The sequence below is a fragment of the Panthera uncia genome, chromosome E1, assembly GCF_023721935.1.
Source record: "Panthera uncia isolate 11264 chromosome E1, Puncia_PCG_1.0, whole genome shotgun sequence".
In the NCBI taxonomy this organism is placed as follows: domain Eukaryota; kingdom Metazoa; phylum Chordata; class Mammalia; order Carnivora; family Felidae; genus Panthera; species Panthera uncia.
The window spans coordinates 12,901,393-12,927,636 of record NC_064814.1 but is presented as its reverse complement, the minus strand read 5'-3'; the positions used below and the strand labels follow the sequence as shown (position 1 = coordinate 12,927,636).

Below are 26,244 nucleotides of genomic sequence, written 5' to 3'. Positions count from 1 at the left end.
CCCCACCTTCAGATTATAGAGGCTTTTGCCATGCTAGGTCGTGGGAAACCAAATGATATCCCCTGTCAAAGACAAATCGGTCCTGACTGTCAAAATCAAAGTATGAAGATGCAGTGCGGGCCTAATGGGTTGTCCTTGAGCAAAAGTGCTCAACGTCACAGGATTTGTGATATATCTTAGCTGCTCAGAGAATTTGATTTCTTGTTAATAGCCAGTGTGTATAAGTCTTGATTTTGTGCCAGGAGCTACGCTAAGGCCGCTATATACATTACTTTGACACATACACCAAGCCTATGACGTGGGCCTATCACCCCATTATCCGAATGAGGAAAACAGGCCTAGAAGGTTTCAGCAACATGTCCAAGCTCACATAGTTCTAAAGAAATGGCAGAGCCATAGGATTTGAACTCAAGTCTCCCTACCAGAGATGGTCATTAATCCGTATCTTCTGCCTCGTCCTTTTGTGGTCCCATAATTGAGGCTACCCGTTAAAGAATTGACTTATATGTGAGGGCTGTGTTTCCAGCTAGAATTTACAACAAAATGCAGGGGTGTGGGGGTGTGTGTAACTGTTAAGATTGTGAAGAGGCTGCTTACCCATTGCAAGTTCTATCCCTCGTGAGATTTGCTGCCCATGTCGAAAGTTCCATTTTTGCCTTCTCCTACAAAGACACCTTTGCAACTTTGTAGCTCACTAACCTAGTAGGTCCACCTGCCAGGATCACATTCTAAAAAAGCAAAAGGACGCAGACTTCTTTGCACTGACCAGGCGCTAGATTCCTCACAAGTGAAATGAGTCTTGACCTCTTCCACAAGGCAGCAGGGCAGGGAGGCAGCTGGCCCTTGACGTGTGAATGACACGTACAAAGTTGTGTTGTTACACAGGAGAGCCAGGATCTAAAGTCAGCACCGAGGCAGAAAACGCAGAGGTCAAAAGGACCCTTGAGAGACAATAACCAACTCTTAGCCAAGTCCCCTCCAGAGGTTTTTCCTCCAGTATATGAACAGTGGTTGAGCACCTAAAGCCTTCTTTTCTTTTTCTTTTTTCCTTTCTTTTCTTTTTTCTTTTTTTTGTATTTCATTTACACAACAGGCGTTTTTGGCTTCTTAGTATTTTTACACAACTGTCAGATAAAATGGTAATAATTCTCTTCCTGTATATGATGAAGCAAGGCGTGGAAATGTGATTCCTGCTTTATTTCCCGTCCGAATCACCTCCTGGCCCCTGAGATGAGCTGTGTCTACGGCTGTTTGTCTGCTACTGAGTCTGTGAGTAGAACAGGTAGGGCCCCAGAGTCAGAGGTCATTTGGAAAGTGTTTCTACTCTTTGTAAAAAGCAGAAAAGTCTTGCTAAAAAACAAAACAAGACAAAACACGCACTTGTTTACAAATAGATGTTGGTAGGACTTGTGTAAATATCAGGCCAAGTCTCATTCCAACTAGAACGATTTACGTGCTGAACCACTGGGCAGAATCTTTGCAAAAGCCCATCGCTCTGGGCCCCCACGCCAAGAAATCTCTCTATTACATACTCTTCAAGATAGATCGCTTTTTTTTTTTTTTTCCACCCTTGGGCCTTCAAACTCAGGTAAGCCCTGCCTGTGTCTATGGGAAGAATGTGAGCTCTGGAGGACTTTTCTAGATCGGGGATGTTAAACGGGTGAGGCATATGTGCTGCCACCACCCATTCCTGTATCCATGGCACACAGAACTCATGGAACATGACCCTGAATCTAAGCCCTGCTTTTGGATCTTTCAGGACAAAGTATCCGGCATCAATTCAGCAGAATTAGCAAATGAGTTAATCCTGTTTGCCATCCCTGATCCAGTAATTTGTAACCATGCCTGCCACCCCCCCCTCCCCCCCACTCTCTGCAGGAGAGGGGTTTAAGAAAGTTACAACCATCCGTCCTTCAGGCAGTGCTCAGCTATGATAAACCTTAGCCAATTGTGCTTTTAAAACCATTGTGTGCCTGAATACGCACATAAAGACACGTAGCCCATCACAGTTTTACATCCACTTACCCAGCGTCACACCATTTGTGCCACCAGTCCCCGGAATCATGCATACCAAAATGATAGCCCTTGATGACTTATTTAATGACAACAGACCAGACCAAGCACAAGGCCCAATTTTGAGTCATACAGTTCAGAACCAAGGAACCAACTGGGGGAGTTGATGTGGGTCAATTTATTTATTTTATTTGTTCCTGCCCTTTGAATACAGTCTCCAACCACTGCTTCCTTTAAAAGGCAGGCTTATGGTTTTAGAACCAGATGGTGCAGAATCAGTTTTTCCTTCTCTAAGTACGACTAAAAACCTTGAAAGCTTAAAAACCATGATAGCTAGAAACCTTGAAAGCTAGAAAGAAGACGGTGGGCTGGCTTGGGCCCTTGAGAGTCGAGGAACAACAAAGTGGTGAATCTCCCTGGGTTTTCTTTTCCTTTCCCATATACCCTGGACTAAGCTCTGAAGGGGCCTGCAACCCAGAGCCACCGATAGAAAGAGGAGGAAGAAAAAAAAAAGTGGAAAGCTTGCTTTCTCAGCCAAAGGACAAGAAAGGGGGAGCCCAGTAGAGACTTACGGGGACCCCCAGCCCTAGTTTCAGACCAGCGTGCCAGCAGGTGGCCCAAATTGTTCACAGCAGCTGCAAAGCCCTGTGTCTCCCTGCCTGTCCCTCTGCAGAAGGCCCAGCAACACCATGCGACCCAGGGAAGCACCTTCTGACACCACAGAAGACACTGGCAGGGATTGAGCAGGAACCCCAGCTGCACCAAAAGAACAACGCAGACCAGAATAGTATTGCAAGGGCTCAAAAAACAAACCAAACTGCCATCTCTTCCTCGGCGCTGCCTGTGGAGGTGGCAGCCGGCTCTTACTCGGCACCCTGGCTGCCCTCAGACCCCTGGGGAAGCCCAAGATCGTGAAAAAGAGGACCCAGAAGTTCATCTGGCACCAGTCAGACTGATATGTCACGGTTAAGTACAAATGGTGGAAACCCAGAGGCGCTGACAATAGGGTGCACAGAAGATTCAAGGGCCAGATCTTGACGCCCAACATTGGTTATGGGAGTGACAAGAAAACAAAGTACATGCTGTCCAGTGGCTTCTGGAAGTTCCTAGTCTACAATGCCAAGGAGCTGGAAGTACCACTGAAGAGCAGCAAACCTTACTGTGCAGAGATCGTTTACAGCATCTCCTCCAAGAACCACAAAGTCCTTGTGGAAAGAGGAGCCCAGCTGGCCATCGGAGTCACCAACCCCAATGCGAGGCTGCTCAGAGAAGAAAATAGACAGCTTATGTACATGTCATATTCGTGTTAATAAAACATAAAACTGGAAAGAAAAGTCAGAGAAACAGGAAGGAAGGAAGGAAGGAAGGAAGGAAGGAAGGAAGGAAAAGAAAAAAGGAAAGAAAGGAAGGAAAAAAAAAAAAGGAAAGAAAAAAAAAGAAAGAAAAAGAAAGAAAAAGAAAAGAAGGAAACAACGGTCGTTGGAAGTAAAACCCATAAAAGAACCAGTATACCACACCTAAATAGGACTCCCGCCTGCTAAAATAGAAGATGTAAATAGAATTAAAAGATCCCTAACGTAATGACCTAAATGTCCAGGATACAATAGAAAATCACTCATCATACCCCAAACCAGGAAAACAACAATGTAAATAAAAGGCAGTCAACTGATACCAATACTGATATGATTCAGATGTTAGAATTTATCTGACAAGGATTTTAAAGCAGTTGTAATAAAAATGCTGCAACAATCAACTGCAAATTCTTTTGAATTGGAAAATCTTAGCAAAGAAATAGAAGCTATGAGAAAGAACCACATGGAAATGATAGAAATGAGAAATTACTATGAAAGTTAAAACTTGGATGAACTTAGTAGTAGCATGGAAATGACAAAAGATCAGATCAGGGTATTTAAGGACAGATCAATGAAATTTACTGAATCCCAACAGCAAAGAAAAAGGATAAGGGACCCATGGGACAATAACAAAAGAGCTAACATTTGTGTCATCAGAATCCTAGGAGAGGAGAAATGTGGGGCTGAAAGGTATTCAAAGAAATAATGGCTGAAAACGCCCCAAAGTTGGTGAAAGTTAGAAACCTGTGGGTTCAAGAAGCTGATATACTCCCAAGTAGGTTGAGACCAAAGAAATCCACTAGACAGATCATAATTAATCTTCTGAAAGCTGAACACTTAGCTAAAGTATGAAAAACAGGGGGGAAACAACCAGGAAGGAATACCAATTCAAGTTCTATTTTAGTATTGCCTATAAAGGAAACTATGGAGGCAGAAGTCACACAACATTTATAAAGTGCTGAAAGCAAAGAACTGTCAATCTTGAATTCTATATGTGATGAAATTATCCTTAAGGAATGAAAGGGAAGTGACATTCTCAGATGAAGGGAAACTAACAGCACACCCAGAGACAGAGAGATAGGAGTGCTGGATTTAAAATACCTAGTTAGGGGCGCCTGGTGGCTCAGTCCGTTGAACCTCTGACTTTGGCTCAGGTCACGATCTCACAGTTCGTGGGTTCGAGCCTCGCATCAGGCTCCGTGCTGACGGCTCAGAGCCTGGAGCCTGCTTCAGATTCTGTGTCTCTCTCTCTCTCTCTGCCCCTCACCCACTCATGCTCACGTTCTCTCTCTGTCTCAAAAATAAACACTAAAAAAATAATAAAATATGTAGTCGGGGGAGGGAGAAAGAGGTACAAAGTAAAGGATGACCCCGGGTTTCTAACCTGGATGTTTAGAAGAATCTAGATTGAGGTAATTCCTCAAACTGAGATAAACTGGACCCAGTTAATTTATATTTGGGTATATGGATTTATTCTTTAAACTTTTTATTTTGAGATAATTGTAGATTTTACATGGGTGTGAGAAGTAACAGAGAGATGCTGTCTGCCCTTTACCCATTTTCCCCAGGGGTAGCACATTACTATGGCACAATATCACAACCAGGATATTGACATCGGTATAGTCAAAACACAGAACACTTGCATCATTGATAAATTGGATGCCATCAACATTAAAATACTTTGCTCTTGGGGCGCCTGGGTGGCTCAGTCAGTTAAGCGTCCGTCTTCAGCTCGGGTCATGATCTCGGGGTTCGTGGGTTCAAGCCCCGCATCGGGCTCTGTGCTGACAGCTCAGAGCCTGGAGCCTGCTTCAGATTCTGTGTCTCCTTGTCTCTCTGCCCCTCCCCTGCTCATTCTCTCTCTCTCTCTCTCTCTCTCTCTCTCTCTGTCTCTCTCTCAAAAATAAATAATAAACAATAAAAAAATTAAAATAAAATACTTTGCTCTATGAGAGACCCTGTTAAGAGGACAAAAAGACAAATGACAGACTGGGAGAAAATATTTTGCAGATCACAGATCCAACGAAGGATTTGGTCTAGAATATATAAAGAACTCTCAAAATGCAATATTAAAAAAATGAATGGCCCAGTTAGAAAATGGGCAAAAGATATTCACAGGCATTTTATGCAAGAGGATATACAGATGACAAACATGTGAAAGACGTTCAACGTCACTAATCACTACAGAAAAGCAGATGAGAAGACCACATGAGATGTGACTGCACACATATCAGAATGGCTAAAATGAAGAATAATATGCAACGCTGATGAGGACATAGAGAAACTGCAGCACTCATCCACTGCTGGTGGAAAGGTAAATGGTATAGCCATTCTGGAAATAGTTTTGTAGTTTCTTTAAAAAATGTTTTTTGGGAGGGGCGCCTGGGTGGCTCAGTCGGTTAAGCGTCCGACTTCGGCTCAGGTCATGATCTCACGGTCCGTGAGTTCAAGCCCCGCGTCAGGCTCTGTGCTGACAGCTCAGAGCCTGGAGCCTGTTTCAGATTCTGTGTCTCCCCCTCTCTCTGCCCCTCCCCTGTTCACACTCTGTCTCTCTCTGTCTCAAAAATAAATAAACGTTAAAAAAAAAATTAAAAAAAAATGTTTTTTGGGAGACAGAGAGAGGGCGAGCAGGGGAGGGGAGAGAGAGGGAGACACAGAACCCGAAGCAGGCTCCAGGCTTCAAGCTGTCAGCACAGAGCCCGACGCGGGGCTCGAACTCACGGACCGCGAGATCATGACCTGAGCCGAAGTCGGACACTTACCCGACTGAGCCACCCAGGCGCCCCGAGTTCCTTTTAAAATAGACTTACCATACAACCCAGCAATTGTATTCTTGGGTGCTTATCCCAAGGAAGTTAAACTGATTTTCATGCAGACCCTTGGAACAAATATTCATAGCTGCTTTATTCGTAATAGTCCAAAAAGCTAGAAACTACATCTTGTCAGTTATGCAAAATGCTAAAAAAAAAAAAAAAAAAAGGATGCTAACTTGTGGAGAAGGCTGGGTGAAGGGTGCGGGAGTGCCCCACTCCCACCCCATGCTTTATTTGCAACTTCCTGTGGATCTATTTTAAAACAAACAGTTTATTTATTTGTGATGACAACACTTAAGATCTACTCTCTTTCAAAATAAAAAGTTTAAATAAAGTCGGGCTCAACCCCAGCATGACCAGTCACAGCAGTCAGGGAATGTTGTCTTGCCATATGTTTTGAGATACATTTGACATTTTCACTGTGGCCGCCCCCTTATAAATGAACAGAGTACACGGAAACTTCAATGAAGCATTCTTTTCCAATTCTGTGTATTCACAGAGAAATGGCATTTGTTCTCTGTGTTGTCAGGACCTTAATCTTATCACGTGCTTCTGTTTTCCATTTTGACAGAGCTGTGTTTGTGGCTGGGTCATCTTACCCCGCCTTCCTCCCCTCTACGATGGTGGTGATGGTGTATGCTTCTCTTGCCTTCTCTCTCATAGACACTTCTTTTCATAGCCCCAAATAAAAATGGTTGTATCCTTCCTTCTGCCTGCCCCACTCTGTCTCCATTTTGGGATGGGACTGAAAGCCTTCAGGTACCTTAAATGTAACTTACTCATTTTATGTTCCAAGCTTTATTGTAGCATCCTAGGATTGAGCATTCAGCCACTTAGGAGTGTTTTGAGAGTCTAAGCAGCTAAGAAATCCTAGGGCTTTCTCTTGTATCTTTTCCACTGTGAGTAACCTTGTATTCAGGGGAAAAGAGAGGGAGAGAAATAGAGACACATTAATTACACAGACCTATTCTTTGGAAAGCCTGTGTGTCCATTTATCCTTCTCCCCAGGGATAAAAAAAAAAAAAATCCCAAACTTGGCCATTACTAATAAAGTTAAATAATACAAAATGCCAACACAGCGGTACTTTTGAACAGTGACAGAGACATATAATTCAACTTTTGGCACAACAGTAAAGCCACGAGACCTCCTGTTTATGTTTTATTGGAACAAATCACTTCCCCTTAAGACTCACATGAAGACTCAAAAGCTGATGACAAAAGCCAGTCATTTCCTACTCATAGGGAGAGAAGACACAGCCCTAAGTTCCCTTATACTAACAGAAGAGCAAAATCCATCCCTTTAACTGGGCCCCTTGTTCGTCATCTACACAGTTCTTAGGGCTTTGATATCAACTGTGATCACTGTTATTTCACAGTAAGAAGCGGCCACGGGAAGACATACCTATTCATCTCGGGAGAGAAGATATTTTGTTGTATTTCTGATATAGCGCCTTGAATTCTTGAAAGAAAAAAATCAGAGAGAATTATGTCAGTGCCAGGGGGCTGGTGCTAAAGTAGAAGGTCTAGGGGCGCCTGGGTGGCTCAGTGGGTTAAGCGTCCGACTTCGGCTCAGGTCATGATCTCAGGATTTGTCATTTCGAGCCCCGCGTCGGGCTCTGTGCTGACAGCTCGGAGTCTGGGGCCTGCTTCCCATTCTGTGTCTCCTCCTCTCTCTGCCCCTCCCATGCTCCTGCTCTCTCTCTGTCTGTCTCTCAATAATATATAAACGTTAAAAAAAATTTTTTTTAAGTTGAACGTCTAACTCCTAAGGCTAGCTTAGAAAAGGCTTACAGACCAAAGCCAGGGAGTGGGGGGGGGGGTTTTAAAAACACCGCAGATGCCTTTTTTCTTTTTTTCCTTCTTGAAGGGTCATTCCTAAATGAAGGAAATCACCCGCACACTGAATGGTATACCCTTCCTCCTCTCTGCTTGTACATTTGGCTTTCCTCAATGAATTAAAGCCTGAAGGAAGACGCTAGGAGGTATTATTGTCTGAAACTGACGCATAGCAGCTTTGCTACCAAGGAGGGTGGCTTGCTCCTGTCGTTAGCTTTGTTTGCTCTGGGCAGCTTCCCTTTTACCGATTGTTGCATTTCTCATGATCGCTCCCTCAGCCACTCAGGGGTCTCTTCTGAGACCGACTCTACTCTGAACACAGGCGAACTCTGTGTGTGCGAGGGAATAGGGCGGAGTATCCACGTGCCTGCCAATCTATCTCGGATGATCTGCGGTCATAGTGCGGTTTTCGATCGCCAAGCCTCTTCAGAATGCCCTGGTTTTCCACGGTGATTCTCACTAGCTCCCGGTTTCTTGTTTCTCTGTTCAAGCTGAAAAACACAAAATCCTGAGATGGTTGAAGAATAAAATACCCCTCTCGGATGAAGTCGTGATGTCATAAACCCAGGCTGCCTAAGGGCAGGGAACACACTGTCCTGCTGATCCCTGAGGCCCCATATACCTGTTGAAATCGACTACACTCTGGCGAACGTGCACAGCATTGGTAGGTTTGTATCAGTGGTTTTTCAACCCTGATGTCCGCTAGAAGATTCTACTTTATTGGTCTGGGGTGCAGGTTGGACATTGGCACTTGGTAGCAGCACCCCAGGAATGGTTATGTGAAACCAGGACCGAGAATGTCTGGTTTATGTCATGGGGGAAGGGGCTTGCCTATGGATACATCACAAAGGGCCAGGGACAAGTTCTGCTTCGCTTCTTTTCAGCTTTCAACTATTTCAGATATACAAGGAAATATATATATATTTCATCTATATATATTTCATCATTTATATATATATATATATATATATATATATTTCATCTCTATTCATAGCACTTAGCACATAGTAATTGCTCAGGAAATATTTGAGGAACCGATCCTTAAGAACACTGTGTCAGAGTCCCACCTCTGGTCACCATTTGACAAAACTATGTGGTATTTTCCCGTGACAAACTCTGAATAGGACTCCAAAAAGTCTCTTAGATGCAATAAAAGTTAGGAGTCTTTAACGCTAGAGGAAGGTCCCCCTTTTGAGTAGTTTTTATTCTCCTTAATCTGGTCTCTCCAGCTTACCCGTCAAGATACCTTCCTTTGAGTCCTCCTGCTCAAGGGAAGCTTGCACTAAAATTCAATAAGGGGCAAGTCAATTCTGACTTTCCAAAAATGAAAAGGGGAGAAAGGACACTACCTCTTGGAAAAATATTCGTTCCAGCAATCCACCCTGGCAGGGCCGCGACGGGCGTTTGCGATTTTCTGACACAGTTGTTTGTTTTCATATTCGATTTTGTCGATTCGCTTTTGTTCACCCTGGTAAGAAACCACACCCCAGCATGGTGACATCATCCAACACCCAACGGCTCAGGATCGCCGTCCTCTGGGATGGCGGGGGAGGGGCAAATTGGGGGCCACCATGGAGACGGGGAGCAGAGCACAGGAAATGGCTGGTGTGCAAGGGGAGGGGAGGAGTAACAAATCTCTGGGTTAGGTGGGTATTTATGAGGCTCTGGGAAGCTGGACCCCTTCAGGACATAGATAAAGATCAGTCAAGTACATCTGCAAATGGCAAGAACAAATACCTGTAGTTTGCTCAGTTTTAAAATGTGATGCGTGTGTGCCACCGGAGGTTTGGTATCGACAGTAGGCTTCACTAGAGAAGGATAAAAGAGAGCCACGTTGCGACACAGGAGTCCCCTCAGCCACCTCGGAAAACCCACTCATTCTAAATGACCGTCCGACTAATAAACATTACGATTTTGAATTCCGACCTTACTCTAGTTGGGGAAGTTTAACTGTCCCAAGCTGACATCTTTGATGAGTTTTTTAGCAGACGTGAAAGAACGTGAGGGCGGGAACAAGTAAAACGTAGAGATCGATGTTCTTTGCACCCAGTGAAAGAGCCTCTCCCGGGGTGCCTGGGTGGCTCAATTGGTTAAGTGTCTGACTTCAGCTCAGGTCCTGATCTCACGGTTCGGGAGTTCAAGCCCCACATCAGGCTCTGTGCTGACAGCTCAGAGTCTGGAGCCCGCTTCAGATTCTGTGTCTCCCTCTCTCTTTGCTCCTCCCCTGCTCATGCTCTCTCTCTCTCTCTCTCTCTCTCTCTCAAAAATAAATAAACATTAAAAAAATAAAAAAAAAAAAAAAGAGCCTCTCTTATCCTCCACAATAGGACTAGCCTGTTGGGAGCCTCTCTAGTTTTCTTTGGCTTTAATGAGTTTAAATGAGCATTTCCGTCCACTGGACTCCCGGTGGACGATAAATTTTGTCACTGACGCTGTTCTCTTGACCCAACCCAGCAGATAAGGCCACATCACTGCAAAGCCCTGTCCTGGTCTGGTTTACCGTCGATCTCTCTAACGTGGACCCTTCCAGAACCCCTAATCACAGTGTCCTGCCCCAATGGCCCACATACCTATTTGTATCCTATTCTTGTGAAATATGTAGTGGCCAAAGTCCAGTTTCTTCCTGAAGGTCGTGCTCTGCCTGTGATTAGAGACGATTACAGGGTAGGCAAGATAATCCAGGCAATTGTTCATCTTCTCTTCCTAGTCTCACTTCAGAAATGAGGCACCCAGGCTCCTCTGTGAGGTCCTTAGCGGTCCCCGTGACATGTTGTCATAGTTACCCAGTTATGACATCAGGGACGGGTCTTGGGGAAGGAAGAGGAGTGGCGGAGCATGCCTGGCCACCCCTGGGCTTCTGCTTGAAAGCTAATCCAGGTCCAAGTCAAGATGAGGGGTGAGACTCAGAAGCTCGCTCTCCCACCTGCCTCGCAGGCAGCTGCCGCCAGCACTACGGGGAAAGGCGTGGTGCCCTGGGAGGGGTGGGAAGGCTCCGGGTGGGGGCTGGGGTGGAGGAGTCCAGCCTTGGTTATACACCTTGGGCTCTAAGCTAACTAGTCTCCACCGTGATGGATCCCCTGGAGCCGTGAGACCACCAGCTTTGGGGGGAAGGTGAAAGATGGCCTGAAGGATAATCTCATCCAATTTCTTCCTTTTGCAGATGAGGAAACTGAAGTCCAGAGTCACAGCCTGCTTTGCTGCTCAAGAACCGAGTTAGTGGCAGGGCTGGAGTCAGGATGAGGTTTCCTGAACTCCCAGGACATCTGGTTTTGGGAGGGGTAAGAGTGGGTGTGGGTAATCTGCCGTCGGCAGTGGGGGAGAACAGAGACCGTCATCCTCTCTTAGTGGGATCTCAGCAAATGAGGAGAGGCCAGCCCTGGGCTGGCAGGTGCTCTTGGACCAGCTGCAAAGGAGCCTGATTCACCTCCACAGTAGCACAGTGGGTTTCACTGTGGATTCACCTCCATAGTAGCACCTAGTGGGTGCTCATTACATTGGCTAAAGTAGAAGGAGAACACCTACTGAGTGCTCATTGCACAGTGTTGGGCGCTTTCCTTGAGCATCACATTTAATCTTTCAAACAACCCTAGGAACGAGGCACAAATGATGTGGAAATGTTGGGGCAAACGATCAAGAAAGAATTCTTGAGACATCTTTGGGGCAAAACAGTGGTTTTCTTTTTTTACATTGATTTATTTTTGAGAGACAGAGACAGAGCACACATGAGGGAGGGGCAGAGAGAGGAGGAGACACAGAATCCAAAACAGGATCCAGGCTCTGAGCTGTCAGCACAGAGCCCGACACGAGGCTTGAACCCACAAACCTCGAGATCATGACCTGAGCCGAAGTTGGATGCTCAACCTGAGCCACCCAGGCTCCCCATCGGTGGTTTTCTTAAAGCATGAGGGCAGGACCAGTGGGGAGAAGGAGCACTGGGGTTGTGGAAAGTTGAATATGTACTTTTAAGTCGGGAGGGGTCAGGGACAGAGAAAGTCTGTAAGGAATTTTGGAAACAAGATTTCCAGGACCCTGAGGAGGCTAGCTATTGGTACGAAAAAGTCATTTATTACTGTTCCTAAAAAGTCAGGAGCCCTTTCAGATGTGTATCCTGGGGCCATATGCTTGGAGGATGATTGCTAACATACATCTTGGGGGGTAGAGGTAAAGGAAGTTTCCAAAGGAATTTCTATATGTTTAAAGTAGACTCACAAGATCCTGGCAGGAGGGGGGGTGGGTAACGTTAAGCTAAGATTCTCTTTTGCCCTTAGCAAAGTATCAACGTGGAGACAGCTGAGCTCCCAGAGGAAGGTCACTCTGCCTGTTTCAAGGACTGATCAATGGGCTGTGAGTAGCAAGGAAATTTAACTTTTTCTTTTGTCTTTGTTTCCCACATCAATAGTATCCTTTTTTTTTTTTTTTTTTTTAAATAGCAAACAGGTTCGGAGAGACCAGCGTCAGAATGCCAAGTGTGGCTGCGCAGAACCCAAGCTTTTGGGCACGATGCTGGGTCTCCATAACTGTTGGAAGAAACGTGCCTCAGAGTTGTGCTTCTCAAACTCTAACCTTTGTAGGAATCGCGGTGGGGGAAGGGAGTGTGTGCTGTAAAAGGCACATTCTTATTCCGCAAGTCTGGGCTGGGGCGCAGATTCTGCCTTTTGCACCAGCTCCCCGGGCGAGGTCTGGGCTGCGGGTCCCGCAGCAGGCAGTCAGAGGTCACAAGCCCAACCCTGGTGTCCCGGTAATCCTGCAAAAACTGAGCGACACCTGTGGTGTCAACAGGAGCCTGGTCAATAGAAACATTTATTGCGTCCCGAGTTTAGTCCAATGAAGCCACTGCACTTCCCAGGGGATAATGGTACAGAAAACGCCGCGGGTGGGCCGAAGACCCCGCCCCCCCTCCCCCCAACACTGGCGGCGCCATTTCCGCCGGGGCACGTGCCTAGGGGCCTCCGAGCGTCCGCGCGACCCCAGCGGCGCGCCTTCTCGCGGGGAGCGGGGCGCGTCGGCCGCCCGCGCTCCGCCTTTTCCCGCGTCCGGCGGGCCCGCCTCCGGGGCGGGACGGGGCGGGTCCCGGCAAGCGAGCCCCCGCCCAGCTGACCCGGCGGCTCTCCCCTCGCAGGCTGCTGCCCCGGCGTGCTGGGCCCGGCCGCCGCCATGTCGGGCCCGTTCGAGCTCTCGGTGCAGGATCTCAACGACCTGCTCTCGGACGGCAGCGGCTGCTACAGCCTGCCGAGCCAGCCCTGCAACGAGGTCACCCCCAGGATCTACGTGGGCAACGCGTGAGTCGCCGCTGGGGCGCCCCGCCCACCCGAAAGCCGGGGTGGGGGCGTCGCGGGCGTGGGGAGGGGGGGTGCGGGGCGTGGTCGCCGTCCGGGAACACAGAGGGGGCTGGAGTCGCCGCCCGCCCCCGTGCGTGGGGGCGGAGGGGCTAGACCCCGCCCCGGCCCCACGAGGTCCTCCCCCTCGCGGGGGGCACGGAGCCCGGGGCGCTCGGCCAGCCCGGCGTGCGGCCCGCAGCCGTTACCCGCTAGGGGCTCGGCTTTGGGCGGGGTCGGGCTACCGTGATCGCTTAACAGGTGGCCCTCAGTCACCCGGCCGGTCTCCAGCCCGCGCGTCATGTGACAGCTGCCTGGCTCTGCAGTGAGGTCACCGCGGAATGTCTGCCTTCGCTGCCATGGCAACGGGCTGACGTCACAAATCGGGCGTGGAAGTTTCCCGGCTGGGCAGGCCTGATCAAGGGGGAATACTCCAAATGTGGGATCCGGAGAGCGGGGCCGGGGTTTCCTCGCTCCTTTTCCTAACTTGCACATAGGGTTTGATTAACCAACGCCCTGAGCTCTGTGGGCCAGGGTCTGCGTGTTGGAAACCCAGAACTAACTCTCTTCTCTCCTTTTACCCAGGGGGAAATGGTGGCCCAGAGTGGTTGAGGGATTGTGAGGACAGGGTCAAAGTCTTGTTCATGTCTGTACCCCCTGTCCTGTACTACAGGACTGCTGCTTACCCTAAGGAGTGCCACAAAAACGGGGATCATCGCGGGGCTAAAAGGGGTCCATAAGGCAGGTCCCACCTTCATGGGGGACCGTCTCCTCCATTGCATCTATTCATTCACCATATTGAGCACTTACTGTGTGTCAGGCACTGTATAATGCACATTCATAGGGATATTAATGATAATGGTAAATTTGTTGAATGTCAAGTAATAGAGAAGGGAGGTGAATGGGAGTTCACCTTCAGAGTTGTTTGTTTTCATCAACCACTGCCTTACAATACAACCGTGTGCAGTATGGTGAGCAGGGACAAGCTAAAACAGTCCCAGAGCCTCAGCCAGAGGGCTCAGTAATTGCAGAGTTCTGAGGAAAGCCAGCCCCCTGTCCAGTCAACGCAGGCAGCAAGTGGCCTTGGCACCCTTGGGACCCACTGTCTTGGGCAGTTTGCCACATTCGGCTGCCAACACTTACCAAGTGAAAAGCTAGGTTGTGGATGTCTGGTGGTAGCCAGACTGGCAAGTGCGGACGGCCACTGTAGAAAACACATCCCCTGCCCAGTTAGTGAATCTGGCTTCGACTTGGCCACGGGTGTGTGTGTGTGTGTGTGTGTGTGAGAGGCAGGGGGGTGCTCCCGCATGTTGGGAGCCCCTTAACCAAATCAGGGTTCACAGGGCAGAGAGGATCCTGTATGAGCCTTGTTTTCTAGAACTCAGGATTTGCAGTTGATGTGGACATGACAGGCAGAGTGAGGGGAAGACAGAACAGAGCTGGCGTCAGGTCTCCTCCCGGCTCTGCCTCCAAGCAGCCCATGTGAGCACAAGCACATCCTTCCGCTGTCCTGTTGGGCCCGAGTCTAAGCCGAGTCCTTGCTTCCTTACAGGCTGCTGTGATAGACAAACAGGATCCTGTAGGAGAAGGCATTTCTGTGAAGTATACACTGCTGTCTGAATTGGGATGTTGTTGTGAGATGACATAAAGGAGCCCTTTGACTATTCAGATCAAATGTTTTGTAACCCCCAGAGTTCTGTTGGCGCCACTTGGTCCCCAAGTGCTTCCTCACCCGAGAGAGCTTCAGAACCGTGGTCGGTGGTCTGTGGCCGAAAGGGTCCCTCTGGGGGACTGGCGGGGCTGCCGTGCTTTATAATCCAAGGAGGGGGGCTGCCTAGGTGGCGCCGATTTCCTTCTTTTTCTCTGATTCACTGCATAGTTATTCGGCACCTACTATGTGCCAGGTGCTGTAGCAGGTGCTAGGCATGCAGACCTGAAGCAGACGTGGTCATTCCCTCCAGGAGCTCACAGCCTGCCCGTGAAAACAAATAAGCACCATGAGGCTTTAGAAAAGCACTGTCCTCAGTGTCAGGCTCTGTCTACACAATAGCACATTTAACACTCAGTGACAACCCCCGGGGGTAGCTGCCGTTACCATCCCCATTTTACAGACGGGGAAGCTGGAGTCACAAAAAGGTCAAGGGACTTGCTCAAGGTTAACCTGGCTGGCGAGTCTCAGAGTTGGACTCAGCCCAGGCAGTCCGGCTCTGGAGCCCATTTTTAGCCACTGGGCTCTACCACCGCCTCAGCATAGGGAACACGATGCCAGATGGAATGGAGGGGTGACCGGGACATACTGCAGAGGGTGGTGAAAAATGAGAGGGTGTGTGTCCATGGAGAAGCTAGAGGACGGCATTCCAGAGCGGGAACAACACGGGTATGAAACCACCCAGTCTATTTGGGGAAGCTGCCGGTAATTAGATATGGCTGGCGTGAGGGAGGTGGGTCATAAGATGGGGAGAAGCTGGCAGGGGCCGAGCGTGGAGGGTTCCTTGCTTTGCCAAGAGACTTAGAATCTTCTCTGTCTTCCTCCCCCCGGGGCTGCCACTGGGTCAGTTAATCATTCCCTGCTGCTCTCTTCTGTCCAGGTCTGTGGCTCAAGACATCCCCAAGCTGCAGAAACTAGGCATCACCCATGTTCTGAATGCTGCTGAGGGCAGGTCCTTCATGCACGTCAACACCAACGCCAACTTCTACAAGGACTCCGGCATCACCTACCTGGGCATCAAAGCCAATGACACGCAGGAGTTCAACCTCAGCGCCTACTTTGAAAGGGCTGCAGACTTCATTGACCAGGCCTTGGCTCAAAAGAACGGTAAGGCACCTGCCTCCTAGGAAACAGTGCAAGGCAACTTTGGATTTTTTTCTGGAAAAGAGGCCCGCAGTGGGCTTCCTCTTGGAACCTGTCAAGTGGCGCTACATTACACAAGACGTACAAACCTTTCACCGGGTGGCAGCCCTGGGGTCCTTGTGTTTGAGTTGACTTTGGCTGAGAGTTCATTTCCAGCCACTCCCCACATGCCCCCAATTCAAATAGCTTCAGTAATAACAGTTTATCTTCCGTGGTAAGAAGTCCTGAGGTGAAGGAGCTCTGGGGCCGGTTGATTCAGCAGCTCAGTGATGGCATCAGGATAAGGTGTTTCTCCTCTCTCTTTCTTGCCGCCCTCCGTGCTGGACAGTCCCCTAGTGGTCCCACCATGGCAGTGGCAGACCCAGTCACCACATCCCAGCAGGACAAAGTGCAGCGAAAGACGAGGCTGCCGTCTGTTTCTCATGTGTTTCCTTCCTTCCTTCCTTCCTTCCTTCCTTCCTTCCTTCCTTCCTTCCTTCCTTTCAAGAGTAGAATGGTCCTCAGAAACTCCTCAGTAGGGTTCCCCTCACATCTCGCTGGCTGGACCTGGCTTACATGAATGCCTGACCAGAGGAATGGGGGCAGCCGTGACTGGCTTAGGCTGGTGCTCAGCAAGCTGTGGCCCATGGGCCACGTCTTCCAGCTACTTTCTAAATGCTCCCAAACCTTAGACTGAAACAGAACTGGTGAGGAACTGGCAGTCAGGGAAGGTGTCCCTGGGGGAAATCCTAGAAGGCAGAAGGCAGACGTCAGCTGAGCAGGCTGGGCCTCTTGCCCTTTCTGCTTTTAGCTTACTTCTCTCAGCAGCTGCCTTTACCTTCAAGCTGCTTCCCCCAGCCTCTTCCTCCCCTCCCCACAACCTTCTCAGGGGAAGTGCCCCCCCCCCCCGCCCCATTAAGGCACGGTCAGCCTCGTCCCCCTGATTCTAGGCTGTCTCTGCTACATAATGCTTCTTGTGCCTGGCCTCCGCCCTGGAATGATTTCCAATGACCAGTTTGTACCAGATGCTGATTATGGCGTATCTGGGGCTCAGGAGGGAAGTGTTATCACGCAGGGAATCTGCAGACTTCACTGTCAGGCCCTTCGTGGTCTCCTGTGTCCCCCAACCCCGGCTTCGGCTATACTGAATTCTTGTGTAGATGGCAACAAGGGGCACAGGTAAGGGGGTGCGTTTTGCTCATCTTGTGTATGGATTGGTCACCCACTCGGGGAGCTTAGAGCTTTCTGACTTTGTTTCCTCTTTCCATACGACTAGGAACATAGCTTGACTTCTTGTGACCTCCTGCCTTAGCTAGCAGGAGCCCACGTGGGCTGAGTCTGGAAATTTCTCTCTGCCTCTCCCTACCCTGTCCTCTGGCAAACTCCACCTTGCGTTCTATCGCTGGGCACAGTGTTCTCTCTTCCATGAAGCCTGCCCTCAGGCTGGGTCCACTGGGTCCCCCTGTCTGTCTCCCCAGCCCCTGATGTAGTATCGGGCACATAGCAGACAACGCTGCAAATAATTACCGAGTGAGTGACAAAAACGAATTCCAAGGACTCTAATGCCAAGTGTAAATGCTTCTGGGGTTGATTGGCCGAGTGAGTCAACAGAAATGCACTGGCCTCCAACAGTGTGCACGGCTCAGGGGAACCAGGTGTCCATCACTTTGGAGAAGTGGGAACAGCCAGGAGTGCTCAGAGGAGGAAGCCGTCGTTTCCAGCCAGGAAGATCAAAGGAGGCTTTATGGAGGAGGATGGCGTCTGGGTGGGGCCTGGAAGGATGGGAGTCGAGCCCTCCCCTTCCCCATTGGTTCTGTGCGTCTTGGGCTTCTGAGTCTGTTCCAGGTGGTGAGGAAGCCTCTGTGCAGATGGTCCCCTTGCCAGGGTCAGGGCATGGATGGGAGTTCCCTGCTCTGCGGACTTTGGGTACACTGGCCGGAGAGTGAATGGGCAGGAAAGTGGAGGCCTTCCCCTTGCTGCTTGGGAGGCACTGGGGAAATAGAGTCATGTTTTGGGGGTGGGGTGATGGGAACAGAAGAGACTGTGTTTGACCCTGGACCAGCCGCTTTCCTTCAAAGTAATGGCAGTCTACATGTATTGGTGGCTAATCATTTACTTGGCTAGTCAGCAAATACTCATCGAACACCAGTGTATACGAGGGATGGTAGGGCATCCAGAAACCAATACCCCACAGGCCTTGCCCTCAAGGAACTCACAGTCTGGCAGAGGAGGGGTAGATCTGTGCAAGGCCAACAGGGACATAGAGCTGGGCTGCCATAGTGGAAGATACTAGGTGCCACTAGAGGACTCCTGATGCCAGATGATAGTTATTTATTGAGTGTTTACATGTGCCAGGCTCTAGCCTAAGGGCTTAAAATAACTTTTTTTTTTTTAATGTTTATTCATTTTTGAGAAACAGAGACAGAGTGTGAGCGGGAGAGAGGGAGAGCCAGGATCTGAAGCAGGCTCCAGGCTCTGAGCTGTCAGCACAGAGCCCGGCATGGGACTCGAACCCACGAGTCACGAGATCATGACCTGAGCCAAAGTCGGACACCTAACCGGCCGAGCCACCCAGGCGCCCCTCTAGCCTAAGAGCTTCATATGTCATTTCCTTCAGTCCCCTAACAACATCATGCGATGGGTGCTCTTAACCCAGATGAGGAAATTGAGGCATCGTGGGGTTAGATAGGTCATAGCGTTAATCACGTTAATAACGGGATAGGGGGAGATGGCGTTGGACGTGGGGGGCCAGCTTTAGTAGGGCCTCGTGGGCCATTTGAAGGGCCATGAGGGTGTTTTTTGTTGGTGTGGTTTATTATTATTTTTAGGTTTATTTATGTTGAGAGAGGGAGAGCGCGTGCACACTAATGCCCGAGCTGGGGAGGGGCAGAGAGAGGGAGGGAGAGAGAGAGAATCCCAAGCAGACTCTGTACTGTCAGTGCAGAGCCGGATGGACGTGGGGCTCGAACTCACAAACCAAACCGTGAAATCATGACCAGAGCCAAAAATCAAGAGTTAGATGCTCAACCCCCTGAGCCACCCAGGTGCCCTGGGTGTGTTTTGATATTTTTGTCTTTGTGTTTGTAGTTGACATGCATGTTTCTTTTATCTTTTAAACCATTCTGTTGAGGTATAGTTGACATTCGGTAAATCACACCTATTTAAAACCTACAATTTGAAGTTTTGACATACGGATGCACTTGTGAAACCATCACCACAAACAAGATCGTGAGCACATGCATCCCCTCCCCTGCTGCCTGGAGTTTCCTCATATGCCTTCGTGACCTCTCCGCTCTGCCCCTCTCCACCTTCCAACCACTGGTCTGCTTTTCGTCACCAGACTTGAGTATACGTTTCATAGACTTCTGTATAAATGGAATTATATGTACGCTCTTTTGGCCTGGCCTTTTTCACTCAGCGTAATTGTTGGGTATTCCATCCCTGTTGCTGCAAGTATCAACAATTCGCTCCTTGTTAATGCCGAGTAGTCTTCCAACATGTGGATGTACCGGTTTGTCCATTCACCTGTTGACGGGCATTTGGGTGGTTTCCATGTTCTGCTCTTGATTGAAATAGTTTCATATGGAGAAGCGCCCATATCACAGGCGTGTGGATCAGTGCGCCGCTCACACCCACGTATCAGCCCCCGGATCCGAAAACAGGACACCACCAGCACCCTAGAAAGCCCACCACGTGTTCCCTCCCAGTCCCCCCACCACTACCATCCAGACTTCTGATAGCACAGAGCAGTTTGCCCGCTCTCCTGCTCCATGGGGTCCCAGATGCCCTGTGTGTGTTTCATCTGTGTTGTTTCTGGTGTTCGTTCTTGGTACTTATCTCTTCTACCGTTGGTGGGCCTTTGGGAGATGCCTGCGGGGCTTATGGTGACGGGCGCTGCCTTGTGAATGTTCTGGTGTCTTTTGGTGGACGTGTGCGCACGTTCCCGCCCGGCCGTAGGGGCCGCGTGTGTCCAGGCTGAGCACATACTGCCCCACAGTTTGCTGGTGTGCTGTGCTAACGCACAGCCCCCTCCGCAGCCACAGATGGAAGTCCTGCTGCTCTACAGCCTGACTGACGCCTTGTGTTTTGCGTCTTTTTCACTGAGTCATTCTGGTGGGGACACAATGGCTTCTTACTCTACTTTTCATTTGCATTTCCCCGGAAGGGTTTTTTTTTTTTGGTTTTGTTTTTCATTTTTTAAAATGTTTATTTATTTATTTTCAGAGAGAGCACAAGCAGGGGAGGGGGCAGAGAGAGGGGGAGGGTGAGAATCCCAAGCAGGCTCCGTGCTGTCCGCACAGGGCCTGACGCAGGGCTCAATCTCGAGAATCGTGAGATCAGGGGTGCCTGGGTGGCTCAGTCGGTTAAGCGTCTGACTTTGGCTCAGGTCATACTCTCATGCTTCATGAGTTCGGGCCCCACGTCCCAATTCGGATTCTGTCTCCCTCTCTGCCCCTCCTCCACTCTGTCTCTCTCTCTCTCTCTCTCTCTCTCTCTCTCTCTCTCTCAAAATTAAATAGACATTAAAAAAAAAAAAAAAGAATCTTGAGGCATAACCTGAGCCGAAATCCAGAGTCAGACCCTTTAACCCACTGAGCCACCCAGGTGCCCCCAGGAGAGTTTTGACTAGGGTCTTCTGTGATTGGATGGCCCCAGCTCCAGCTCACGTGTCCCTGTTTCTTACAGGCCGGGTGCTTGTCCACTGCCGGGAAGGTTACAGCCGCTCCCCAACCCTAGTCATCGCGTACCTCATGATGCGCCAGAAGATGGATGTCAAGTCTGCGCTGAGCATCGTGAGGCAGAACCGTGAGATCGGCCCCAACGATGGTTTCCTGGCTCAACTCTGCCAGCTCAATGACAGACTAGTCAAGGAGGGGAAATTGAAACTCTAGGGCACTCCCGCCGCCTCTTCTCTAGAGGCAGACAGGGGAGCCCCCGGTTGAGGTGTCCCAAGCCACCATGTTTAGGAAACACAGTGCACCCTGCTCCTAGCATCACCAGGCACTCGCCCACAAGTCTGTCCCAACACAGCCCTGGGCCACTTTCCCCCTGGGGGGCATATAAAGAAGCTTGCTAAGGAGGGCGTTCTTGCTCCCTGGTGTGTGTCCTGTGCCTGCAGTTTATGATGTCCCCTCCCTGAGGTGGGGGCGCAGAGGGGGAAGGCGTGTGGCATGTGTCCTTCTCCTGGATGACCGAAGGCAGGAGGTCCGTGCAAGTGTAAGGCTCGAGATGCCCACAGGGGTCCCTCCTGACCTCCGTTGCCCCCTGCCTCCCTCCCCCCTGCTCCCTACCATCCACCCCTGGGGCCTCTCCTGAGCGGGGACCCCTGCACCTCGAGCCCTGTAAGGGAACTATGCAAACGCAGGCTCCTCTCCCTCCACCATGCCTGTCTCCCCCTGCTCCTCCCAGCTGTCCGCACCTTGCTCAGAGGCAGAGGCCCATCGTGAGGTCTGAACTGGCCTGGAGAAGCCATCAGTTGTTAGCGGGTGGAAATTCCCATGAAGAGACTGCATTGTAATTATTTCCTTAGGATTAAAGATACCTAAACGAAGAGGCCCTCGGAGGGGCAAACAGATTCCCCCTGGAGGACTCCCCTAAGTCAATAGTTTTTAAGATGCGAATCGTTGGAGGACTTGCGTTCAGAATCCCCTGCTTTGGAATGTTCCCCTTGGACTGCTCTCAGGTCGCTTGGTCTGTTAGAAGCGCGATGCCTTGGGCATGGTTTTATTTTATTTTATTTTATTTTATTTTATTTTATTTTTATTTTTGTTTTTATTTTTTTTATTTTTATTTTTATTTTTTTAGAAAACAGAGTGTTGAAGTTCCAGCCTATTTAAAAACCCCACCATTTGAAGAATTACAAAGGGTTTGCCCTGAATGACCGTGTTGGCCAGCGCCAGCCTCTCGTGCTAACTGCTTTCTTGTCTCGGTTGCTATTCCAAGGACAGGAGGAAGTTGGCCGATTACATTGTGGGTGTGTGGGTGTGTCGGGGGGTGTGTGTCTCAGAAACACAGGCAGAGGATGGACCAGTGGCTCCTCACCGTGCCCGCTTGTAGGTAGTTCTTAACGGCTCTGTGATGCCAGGAGCAAGCCTGGGGCCCCGGGAGCAAAAATGACTCAGCCAGGCAGAAATGAAACACGGCAGCGCGTCCAAATGGAGCCTTCACTGCTGGTAGAGCAAACCACAAACAGGAACAGCCTTTTTTAGGACTTTGTAAGGATGATGTCGGAACGCACTAGCACAGGCGTGCACACGCTTGTCAGAATATAGGAGTTTTGTTTCGAACACGGTCCTGTTAGGACTTTCCATGACCGTCACCGTGGAAAGTGAGGCGTTCCTGTCTCTCCAGGTTCCCTGCCAGCAGAGAGGTGGCCCTCAGCCACACCCCCAGGTCCTAGCACGTAGAGGTCTATAAAAGTCGGTGGAATTAAACTTTTTTTTTTTTTTTTTTTTTTTGAGCACCGGACGTGTGCAGGGTGTTGTTCTGGTGGGCGTATCAAGCTCCCAGAAGGCCTGAAGGGAAAAATCCAGGACTTTCGTTGAGTAGTTAAAAATTCCGTTTTAAATTTGAATTCCGGCAGCATTGACCTGTCGAGGCGGGGAATGTGCCTTTTTCAAGAGTTGACCGGGAACGTCCGGAACGTCCGGCCAGACGAGGAGAAGCAGGGTGCCGCAGGGCCTCATGGGTGTCGTGACCTCTGTTGCTGCATGGTCCCTTTTCTCTGTGACCACAGTCACCCTGGACAAACTAGGGTCTGTCGTCTTTTCCAGATACCGGACTGCCCACGTAGACCCACCTAAGTGAAACGGCCATCCTCACTAACCTGTGTACCTCACCTCACGGTTTCCAGAGCACTGTCCCACGTAATCTAACTTGATCCTTTCAGTAACCCGATCAAGTTGGTAGAGCTTCTTCATGTATGGTTACCTTTTTTAAGAAAAAGGAGCTGGGCTTCAGACTGAGGGAGGGCATGGCCCCCAGGCCGTCCCGGCCTCTTAAGGCAGAGCCAAGGCAAGACTTTGAAGTTTGCTGCTCCCTGAAGCTGAATTCTTTGTCTCATGCTGCCCTCCTCCCCCAAGACCGGAGCTCCCTGGGAGTGCCCAGGTGCCCTGAACATGCCCTTGACCCAGCCTGTGTGCACAAGAGCCTGTCGGTGCTCTGGATGGAGTACGGTGGTTCAAGCTGTACTGCCCAGGGGGTCTGCACGCGGGTGGGAGGGAGTTGGTACAAACCCATCCCTGCTCCAGGAAACAGAACTAAAACGTGGGTCCCTGATTCGGTTAGAATGTGTGGCTCTTCCTCCAGGAAGCGTGTAGCATCCCTAAGTTGGAGCTTTCTGCTCTGCTTCCAGAAGAGGCTCTGGGGCTGGGGGGCCAGGGTTCGCCCTCCCACACTTAGGCAGTGGTCATCCCACAGGACGGCCACAGCTACTTAGGCTAGTTAACCAGACCTCTCGAAGGCCTTTTTGTGGGGGCATGAGGGAGAAAAGGCCATTGAGAAAATTACTGCCTTTACTCTGGGGCTACTTTTATGCTGATAGTTTGGGATTTCTTGGTAGTCTTTAGTCCCAGAAACCCCGTATTTATTTACTTCATGAGATTTAGCTCCTAATTTTTGAGTAAAAAAAACCTCTTATTTGTGTAAGAGCCAGCACATGCCCAGCTGTGAGTGGAAGCTGTTTCTGGACAGCTCTCTACCCCTGGGGAATGGCGGAATAGGAACTCAGGGTGCCCTTACCCCCTCCCCTGACCCGATCCCTTCTTTGACTAGCAGACCCTCACATAGGTCGAATTAGAGCACCAAATGGCTTTCTTCTCAAATCTAAAGCAGTACACTTTCCACAGGCTGGTCTGTTTCCCTGCCACTCTGAGTTATCTGGAGAGCAGAAACCACCCATCTGTCAAACAGGGGGGCCCATCTAGAAGACCTCTCAGGTCCCTTTGGCTCTGACACTGTAGGGTTCTCTGAGAACCCCCACCTGGAATTTACCACCACCTGGAAATTATAGGGTATGTAATAGCATGATGACCAGCAGGTGGCACTGTGTTCCACCCATGGTGATGGATGGTTTGAAAAGGAAAGTTGGTGCCTTTTGTGTCACAAGTTAATGTTAAGATGCTAATGTTTTAATTAAAATAAGCACTGATCTTATAATATGAAGATACGGACTTTCCTCGCAGGAAATTTTCTGTCGTAAAACCGGTGTCAGGAATCACCGAAGAGCCAACAAACAGCGTTGGTCTTTCCAAGTCAAGGTTTTATCCTGATTGGAAACAGGAACCCTCTCCGGTTGAGAGAGCAGATCCGTCGGAAGCTTAACTTACCTCCTGCCAGCTGTTAGGGTGATTTGATTGTGAAAGCGTGAATTTTCTGGGCAGAAAAGGGGAAGGTATTAAATTGGTTTTAAAGGAAAGTAAGCCTAACGTCTGTTGTATCACAAATCAGTGTTAAAACACTAACTGTAACCAAAATAAATGTCTTACATTACATAGAAATGGTCTTTTTGTCCTTCTTACCACAGCTGATTTTCTTCCCTGCTCTTCTGTTTGCTTTTTCTAACTTTTCAAAATAAGCATCATCTAAAAATTAGCCCTCCTGAACTAGTTCTCATTTCCATGATGATTGTATTTATGCAGTAGGTATTTATTTCGTTATTTTTAAATGTTTATTTATTTAGAGAGAGAGAGAGAACGAGCAGGGTGGAGGGGCAGAGAGAGAGAGGGAGAGAAAGAATCCCAAGCAGGTTCCGCACTGTCAGCAAAGAGCCCAAATCGCCTCGAGATCATGACCTGAGCTGAAATCAAGAGTTGGACACTCCAGGGCACCTGGTGGCTCAGTCAGTCAAGCGTCTGACTTCGGCTCAGGTCGCGATCTCACGGTTCGTGGGTTTGAGCCCTGCGTGGGGCTCTGTGCTGACAGCTCAGAGCCTGGAGCCTGCTTCGGATTCTGCGTCTCCCTGTCTCTCTGCCCCCCGCCCTGTTTGTGCTCTTACTGTCTCTCTCAAAAATAAATAAACATAAAAAAAGAGTTGGACCCTCAACTGACTGAGCCACCCAGGTGCCCTATGCAGTAGATATTTATTAAACATCTTCCCTGTACCAGAAATTTCCTGTGATAGGAATAATCTTTTTATTTATTTAATTTCTAAAAATTGCAGCTGTTGTGAGGGATAATTGACTGGAATATTCTTGACTAGAGTGGCCCATCCCAAATGAGGGAGGTAGATCTATGTTCCCAAGACAGTAGGAGACTGGGGGTGACAGTCTCAAGGTGGCCTCACGTGAAGATGACTGGGTGGCATTTTTAGGGTTTGGGGGGTCCTGCAAATGGGCAGTCCCCAAACCTGGCCCCACCCTCAGACGCCTTGGACTCCACCATTAGCTTTTATCTCCCTTATGGTAAACATTGGCTTTTTTTCTTTTTCTCCGAATAAAAAACTCAAGAGTTGGGTGCCTTTTCTCCATGACAGAAAAAAACCTTTTTCATCTCTCGTTCCCCGTAGCAGAGGCACCTAGACTAACTCGTTATTTGTCCAGTCTCTTTGGACAAATATAATCTTTATATCTTTACGTAGGATTTTAGGGCCAAACACTAATCTGGGAGACTGGGAAAAGTGTTTCTTAAAATATAAGTTTAAAAACCTTTTCATTGAAAAGCTAATGCTATATATACATAGTATAAATTCAAGCAATACAAAAGGCTTATCACAAAAAGTAAGTCTCCTACCCCCAAACTTTTAATCCCTCCTCTCCGAGGAAGCCACTCTTAAGAAGTATATCCTGCTAGGAAAATCCCAGGCACATGTGTGTGTACGGAGAGATTCCATAGAAAATGTTCTGCACTTGGCTTTTTTTGCTTAACGGACAATTGTTTCTTACAGTAGCATTCATTTTACTGCTATGTAGCGTTCCGCTGTGTATGGTATACGGTCGTTTCTGTACTCTTATTTTATTTTATTTTATTTAAAAAACATTTTTTTTAACGTTTATTTTTGAGACAGAGACAGAGCATGAACGGGGGAGGGTCAGAGAGAGAGGGAGACACAGAATCCGAAACAGGCTCCAGGCTCTGAGCTGTCAGCA

General features: G+C 49.0%; 2 protein-coding genes and 1 pseudogene across 5 annotated transcripts; 2 read left to right on the top strand and 1 right to left on the bottom strand.

Moving 5' to 3' along the window:
* Positions 1–1,230: 1,230 nt before the first annotated feature.
* Positions 1,231–3,448, top strand: LOC125927687 (60S ribosomal protein L32-like; annotated as a pseudogene).
* A 3,509-nt stretch (positions 3,449–6,957) lies between these two features.
* CFAP97D1 (CFAP97 domain containing 1) lies at positions 6,958–10,777 on the bottom strand. Its single transcript, XM_049636205.1, has 6 exons — positions 10,585–10,777; positions 9,752–9,822; positions 9,364–9,482; positions 8,382–8,505; positions 7,581–7,637; positions 6,958–7,086 (listed from the first exon to the last, which is right to left on the bottom strand). Exons 1-5 carry the CDS (start codon positions 10,706–10,708, stop codon positions 7,581–7,583), a joined length of 495 nt encoding a protein of 164 aa, XP_049492162.1. The 5' UTR covers positions 10,709–10,777; the 3' UTR covers positions 6,958–7,086.
* Positions 10,778–10,824: 47 nt separating this feature from the next.
* DUSP3 (dual specificity phosphatase 3) lies at positions 10,825–24,657 on the top strand. 4 transcript variants are annotated; one of them, XM_049636203.1, is made up of 6 exons: positions 10,825–10,910; positions 11,175–11,226; positions 12,283–12,358; positions 13,134–13,293; positions 15,918–16,144; positions 20,846–24,657. In XM_049636203.1, exons 3-6 carry the CDS (start codon positions 12,352–12,354, stop codon positions 21,049–21,051), a joined length of 600 nt encoding a protein of 199 aa, XP_049492160.1. In that variant the 5' UTR covers positions 10,825–10,910; positions 11,175–11,226; positions 12,283–12,351; the 3' UTR covers positions 21,052–24,657. The 4 variants fall into 4 exon arrangements, with proteins under 4 accessions (XP_049492160.1, XP_049492157.1, XP_049492158.1 ...); XM_049636200.1 differs by having other exon boundaries at positions 11,175–11,292; XM_049636201.1 differs by lacking the exon at positions 10,825–10,910 and adding an exon at positions 10,955–10,981 and having other exon boundaries at positions 11,175–11,292.
* The last annotated feature ends 1,587 nt before the right edge of the window (positions 24,658–26,244 follow it).